The sequence below is a fragment of the Lepisosteus oculatus genome, chromosome 8 (genome assembly GCF_040954835.1).
Source record: "Lepisosteus oculatus isolate fLepOcu1 chromosome 8, fLepOcu1.hap2, whole genome shotgun sequence".
Lineage (NCBI taxonomy): Eukaryota > Metazoa > Chordata > Actinopteri > Semionotiformes > Lepisosteidae > Lepisosteus > Lepisosteus oculatus.
Genome location: NC_090703.1, coordinates 17,216,548 through 17,223,629, shown reverse-complemented (window position 1 = coordinate 17,223,629; position 7,082 = coordinate 17,216,548). Strand labels below are relative to the sequence as shown.

The 7,082-nt window shown below is 39.4% G+C and overlaps 1 protein-coding gene across 1 annotated transcript; it reads right to left on the bottom strand.

Moving 5' to 3' along the window:
* Positions 1 to 1,171: 1,171 nt before the first annotated feature.
* siva1 (SIVA1, apoptosis-inducing factor) lies at positions 1,172 to 6,307 on the bottom strand. The gene is made up of 4 exons (XM_015350811.2): positions 6,091 to 6,307; positions 5,362 to 5,559; positions 4,501 to 4,654; positions 1,172 to 1,404 (listed from the first exon to the last, which is right to left on the bottom strand). Exons 1-4 carry the CDS (start codon positions 6,206 to 6,208, stop codon positions 1,356 to 1,358), a joined length of 519 nt encoding a protein of 172 aa, XP_015206297.1. The 5' UTR covers positions 6,209 to 6,307; the 3' UTR covers positions 1,172 to 1,355.
* Between the last annotated feature and the right edge of the window lie 775 nt (positions 6,308 to 7,082).

The following is a 7,082-nucleotide window of genomic DNA, read 5'->3' as shown; positions in this document are numbered from 1 at the left end:
CTGAAGTCAAATAGAAAATCTGCTGTAAATTGACAAGACCCAAATTTCAGTTTATCAACCAACCTGTGATAAACCCTTCCACTGATACTAGCATATCTTTCAGCCCTACACTGCTGTATCCTTTACTACACAATTTCCTGCATTCTCTTGTAGATAGCCATACAAAACCAGCACCCTTTCAGCAGCTTCATGTGAAATAAGGATTCAGGTTACAAAATCATTTCCCATGTCAACCACTCCAGATTACATAACTTTCAGACAGGTGCTAAAAATGCTGATGTTATATTTCCACAAAGTCCTTCCATGAAGCCGATATTGTACACTGCTGCATTCAGTTCACCCCCCAGTTCAGTTTCTTATTTTGGTATGTTAATATACAAATAAAAACACAGACAAGGACAATCACCAGAATTGCTAACAGGTTAAGCCTGCTGTAATCTCATCTTGCTTTATGAGATCTTTCACTGCCACCCACTGGCAAGAAGTAAATCAGTTTTAAATTTTCCAACTGAATCAAATCAGACACTGAGTAATCAAAGAATTCAGGTTGATTTTAAAATGAAAGTTACAGAGAGTAGCTGTGGATATTGGGGGAGTCAAATTAGACTACAATCTGTTTTAAATAATCCTCAGACAGAATATAATGGCCAGTTTCTATAGACATTTTAGTATGACACCTTGTGAAACAGGCAATCATACCTTTCCTTTATAAGGCTCCCAACTTTACCTACCTTCTTTAATCAAGTTGAAGGATTTTTACAGTCCAGTTTGGATACTATAAATTTTAGCAATGCTGCTTTTTTCCATTGAAGTGTTTATTATAAAGCCCTTCAAAAACAGTACAGTTAATCAAATGAAATGTCTTGAGTTTATTTGTAATGTACTACTATGCCAGAAAATATCAGGCATGATACCAGCAACCATTTCTCTGTACACAATAAAAGGTACTAGGCGTAAAAAGGTTAGTATAACCCTTATCAAATGGAGAAATTCACCTTGGAGTCACCCTAACATGTTTGGATTAATAGCACATGATCTTGCAGACACCCCAGAAAAAAAGTAATGGCCATTCCTGAGACTTACAGCCATGTGTAGTTTCTGAAGAGCTTTGGATGATGGCTCTCATCTTCTGGTTGTGTCAGAACAGATAAGGGACAAGCATTTAAAAAGATATGAGAAAGGTAACGTACATTTATTTGGCAAAAAATAAAAATATTTACAAAGTTTATTATACAGAACATGCATTAAAACCTGCAACTGCAGTCCACAGCATTTCCAGGTGCAAAAGCAAACAATGGAAGCAGAAGTCCAGTTTATTGCTTTTCATCTGGCGATCCAAGGCATTTCCCCATTGATCAGGCAGAGCAGTCACAACACAGCACTCTGTCATACCGGTCACTGTAACTGGGGGAAAGAACAGGGAAGCATTATGAACCGAGATATTAATTCTGCATACATGTTGGCTGAAGTAGAATTATTACACTCCATTTACATTTTCACTATAAAAAGACACTTTGCAGAAGATTAATGGAATAAGTTAAACCAACAGAAAACCAAAAAATACTTCAAGATCTACAACAAAATACCCACGTGTGGGAGAACAAAACAGGCTATAGCAAATTTGTCTTAAGTTGAAAGTGGGAAGGCTGAATTACTACTGTACATAGTAAAGATCAGTGTCTTATAAGGGGATTTTCATGATAATGTGAACAGTGAGCATGAAAAGCATCGTAATGTTTGAATCACAAAAGGGATGTCATCCATGAAAGTATCTGCTGAATTAGATTAAAACATTAAAAATTAACAAAAAGCAAGTTCTCTTTAACTAAAGCGCTTTTTCTAGCATTAGAAGTGCTTTAGGCCAAAAGAGTTTAGACACGGGAGGGGACCCACTTCATCCACCACTGATGTGCAGCAACCAGCTGGGCCAGCAACCCATTACACTGAGGATCAGGCAGAAAAGAGACTAGGAATGCCATGAGATTTTTAATGCCCCAGTATTCATGTCATCTCAACTACAGCAGTACCCCTGGTCACCTAATGATCCACCAACACTGGGGAAAATCAGAATGCTAATCACTTAAATCATCCCAAGATCTACTTTTGCAAACTATGTACTATGGGTCTAGTTATAGGAATGTTCCATTTCATCCAAGACTTAGACTTATCAAACCATCATTGGTAGAAATGCTGTGCTGGGTTCAGAGCAGGCCTGATTTTCCCCCACAATTACATCATGACACACTGATGAGAAATCAAGTATTTCTGCCTTTTTCTTTACACTTGATCTAGTTCCTAAGTCACCACTCCACATACTGTATTGCATGGCGTTCAAATATCCTTCAGATATCTGGTTCTAATTCCATTTTGTTCTCCTGACACTTAGTCATGTATTCCAACTTCCTTGCGAGTTTTTCTAAAGGCCTACTAGATCAAGAACTTGTGGCTCAGATCAGAGTAACTTCACCTGATTGACTAAATTATAAGCCAGTTTTAAAGGACAGACACACACAGACACACACCATTTGTCAGATTAACTCATATTGGACTGAGTTAGGGCAAGACTCAACATTTGCAATGAAGCAGCTCACTCCTAACTGGCTTTCCTACATCAACAAGCCTCCTGCTTCTTCAATGCACACAGAGGTTCTCTCCTAGCTGGCTTCATCTGCCCACGTCTAGTTTAAAACCCCCACCCTTACCGGTTTCTTCACTACTCCCTCAGCTCTCCTTACAACATCTCATTCTTTGCTCTGCTGGATCCAGTTCAATAACCTGTCTTGCACTCCCTGTGGCAGAACCATGCATCTAAAACAAACTGCACCATTACCGAACCTTCCAACACCTATTCAAAAGCGACCTTTACAGACCCTTAAATTGATTCCCCTCTTTAATTGCTGTGCTATTACTATTTCTATTTCTACTTACTGTACATTGTGATTTTACAGCCTATTATGGACCCCAGTATTGCAATAAGGTCCTGGTTTATATTCCATTACATCAAGTTTCTGCACTGTTAAACTGGTAAAGCTCAATAATTGCTTTTAGTTTGTCTGACTTTAAGGCTTCCAAGTGGCTCAGCCATTAAAAGCACTTGTAAGGAACACAGGTTGAGCCCTACAGTGCAGACATTGCCAGATCATGTCTGGATTACGTCACTGACTGGGATTCTCCAAGCAGTGCTTCACAGTTGGCTGAAAGCCACCAAGGTCAGACAGACCTGAATTAGCCTGCATATCCTTGCTTTATCACACAACAGCTACCCCTGGGAGTCACATGGAATCTTTAAGTTTGCAGAGTTTAGCAATCAACACTGTCTCTGCCCTGGCTTGGAGTTCAAAAGGTGATGCATTAAGTGGTAAAAGGATCTGGAACACAAATGTACCCCCTCTCTGATACAGATGCGAGATCAGTAAACTTGTTAGAAACTGGCAATTCCAAATATGGAATATAAAAAAAAAAAGAGAATCGCATACAGCAGTTGTTGCACCAAGGAACAAGACCATTCTGTAACCACAGAGCACATGTTCTTGATTTATTTACATTACTACAAATAAGTCCTTATACTTCAACTGAACTGTATTAAACTATTTGGCGGTGTCCAAATAATTAAACATTACCATTTGCATTTCTCATTTGGGCACAATTAAATACGTTTGTAATTGCAAGATCCTTAATTTCACTTGCTAGGATGATATTTATCATGAGCTGGGCATTTTAAAGTTAATCTAGAGTGGCATTTCCCAAAATGTTTCTAAAAAAAATCTAAAATGTGTAACTATTTTGCATGTTTCGTTATTGGATGAAAAATGAGCCCTAGATCCCCAAAGCAACCAGAATATGCTTAAGGAACACCACTTAATTTCTAGAAAAGCCAAATTCAGAAGTAAGAAAATGTGGTGAAACTTGAAGTTCAACTGCCATTCCCTTTGCTCCAAAATCTGTCATATCACAATGAAAAAACAGGAAAAGACTTGAAGCAGTACTCTACAGGTGGGTTCAACTCATTAAAAAGGATCAACTTACCATACAGTCAAGTATTACAGAAAACTACTAGAAAAGTTATAAAACTATTGTAAAGAAATTCATTTGTTTTTACAGTATGTACAAAAGGTATTGCATTATTTAATTAGATCCCCTAGCCCCCCCACCCAATTGTTTAGGCCTTGGAATAGTTTTCTGGACAAAATGGTCCATCCTATTTCTGTGCACAAGAAGGACACATCCTTTCTTGACCTCCTGCATTATTACTTGTGTCTTATACCATTTCCCTACAGTCGCCTTCGCTCATACATGAAATCCTGAATATTAGGTTTGAGCGTTGGCCACAGCCTGAGCAGTACTGGTTAATGCAGGGTGCTGTGCCAGGGAAGCACTGTTACAGGCCTGCTGGCTTAAGAGCTCTATACAATCCTAAAGACTGGAACTATCCAGGACTGCGTGCAGACATTACTACCTTAGACAGTCATTTCTGAAACAGGCACGGCTCCCGACACTTACTCTACCATGGTGCATACAGAGCAGCACAGGCTGGTACAGCTGCTGCATTGCCGACTGCAGCTTGGGCAGGCAGAGCGATCGCACTGCGCACAGTGTGCCTTCACGCCAGCTGCTTTCAGACACACACAGCACGTTCCAGGAGCATCACGGGTACCTAGGAAAGAGTGCAGGCCACAGGTTAGAGCACATTCACACAGCATAGAGCAGATTAAATGGCTCATTGCAAGAGAAAACAGCATCTCAAAGAGGGAGCCAACATGAAAGAACAGCACACTAAACCATTCAGTTGTAACTGTGGCCAGTTACCTTGGAAAAGGATGTTACACATTAAAGATGGGGAAAGTTTTGATAGTTACACATAAAATCTCACTTCATAACTAAAATCAGAGGGCTGTACAAGAAAAGGCAATTATTCTCTCAGTGAAAGTATTAAACAGCATTTTAACTTTTAAAATAGAGTCCCTCTCAATGGAGGGAAGGGGGTTCCACAGGCAGGGAGATAACACTAAAAATCAAAGGACGGGCCTTTAAATTTTGCCTTTGGTCAGGAAGTTACAGTCGGCCGGCCTGGAGGTGAACTGGAATAGAAGCTCAGTAGCTCTAATAATTTCACAGAATACGATGAATCAAAGCGAATTTACGCACAAATCATAGATGTCAAGCATACCGATTCATTCAAGCGATTTATGCGACTGAAAGGCCACTACACGTTCGCATTAAAAAGGACGGTGCTCAAACGAGCTCATTAGAAAAATGAAGTGAAGAAAACGCGCCACTTTCCGGGACACCGGCAGGAGTAAACGGTTTTCGTTTGCCACGGAATTAAAGAAACCCGCCAGCATAGCGTTCGCCAAGGTTTACCTGCACCAGAACGAGTGTCGCATTTCCTCAGTTTGCCATCGTGCCCTATCAACGTCTGCCCCCTCAACAGAGTGGGGGTGACCGCCACTGCCAGGCGAGGAGAAGAATCATCCGGATCGACTCCGACACCGGATCCCGCCTTCCAGATCCTCTCCATAACGGCCTTGGCGCCACTGAACAGCAAACCCTTCGTTTTCGCTGCAAACGGAAGATGTTAACATAAGGCGAAGTATCCCTTTTTTTTGAGGCACGGGCTGTAGATGCAGTAGATCTGAAACGTCAGCCTGGAGAGACAGCCAGACGTTCAAATAGTTTACACCGGATTCAAAGCAGACTCAGACGAGATGCTCAAACCTGAAGTTCATATCAAGTAGGTGACCAAGGAGGGGGGTCCTCACACCTCTTAAGGTATAGATGTTCTCCATTAGCAATGGCATAGGTATTTCCGAGTTGACATTATAGCCGTGACTTTTATTAAGGAAGGCTCGATGCAAATCAAATACTTAACTTTCTCCCAACTCTGGGCATAGAACTACTCAATCACAGGTAAATATGCCCAAGTATCTCTCACCTGACTCCGTGTAATACTCTAGGGGCTTTGCAATTCAATGCACTATCGTTACTCAGCGACGAGGGCAAGACAAGCAAGAAAAGGCAAAACCTCATTAAGAGTAACATTTTTTGACCATTCCCTCCCCACAAAAAAAGATCTCGTCAACAAAACCTTACCGTAGATCTCTTGTCTGTACGCGTTTCCAAATACACCCTGGTTCACTTCTTTCTGTCCAATGTGAATTTTGTACTGCAAAGAGAAGCTTTCGCCGAAAGGATAGGCTCTCTTTGGCATGTTTCTTTAATGACTATTTAAAAAGAAACTTAAACGCAAGAAATTACAATAATAATAAATATTTAAACAACCAACAAATACTTCTGAAAAACACACCAACTTTCGCGGGAAATGTATGCCCTGCGACCTTTAAACTCTAACCCAGTGACGTGGGAGAAATCCTCCCTTTTGAGTGGTTCTCAGGTGTTGCAGTTGCAGTTTGTGTTCATTCCAAAAAATCAAGGCAGAAAACTGTATTTTCATTGTCTTATTACTGATATTTGCATCACATATTTACAATATCGCTGTGATCAAAGAAATGTTTGTCCGATATATAATTTTTCATTAATTCAGGTAGGATTAAACTTTGTTCTTGTAGCACAGAAAATAAAACGTAAAAAAAAACATATCACCTGTGAGTGCATAATTACACAAATGGAGAGAGATTTAAATGGATAATTCCCGAATTTGAATTATTGAATTATAATATGTATGGAATTATTAATTTAAAATCAGTCAGATACAATTTATATTGAAATTATTGTGCTGCAAGTACACAAAAACTACTTAAAGTGACTACTTAAATTAAAAGATTACAATCTTTGATGTCAATCTCTAATTTCCATTTTGATTCACTTTATATTTTCAAAAACGACATGATCATTACGTATTTATATAGCAAACATTTTATAGATCGTCATATTTTAACAATAACATTTTCCCTATGTAATTAGCAGCTAAAATAATTTATTGTAAATGGTTTCATTAATCTGTCATCAAAGAAAAAATGCATGTGCTTAATTAATGTGGTTTAGCTTTCAACACTCTCAAGTCCTATCTCCATAGTAGCATGACCTGGAATGCGTTTAAATGCGTAACTAGGTAATTGAAGCAA

Bases quoted from the DNA above. Each gene is read 5' to 3' on its own strand.
- siva1 (XM_015350811.2), bottom strand. From the start codon at position 6,208: ATGCCAAAGAGAGCCTATCCTTTCGGCGAAAGCTTCTCTTTGCAGTAC. The intron at 5,560-6,090 runs GTAAGGTTTTGT...TTCCGTTTGCAG, and splicing joins GTACAGACAAGAGATCTACG to CGAAAACGAAGGGTTTGCTG. The intron at 4,655-5,361 runs GTAAACCTTGGC...ACTCTTTCCTAG, and splicing joins CGACACTCGTTCTGGTGCAG to GTACCCGTGATGCTCCTGGA.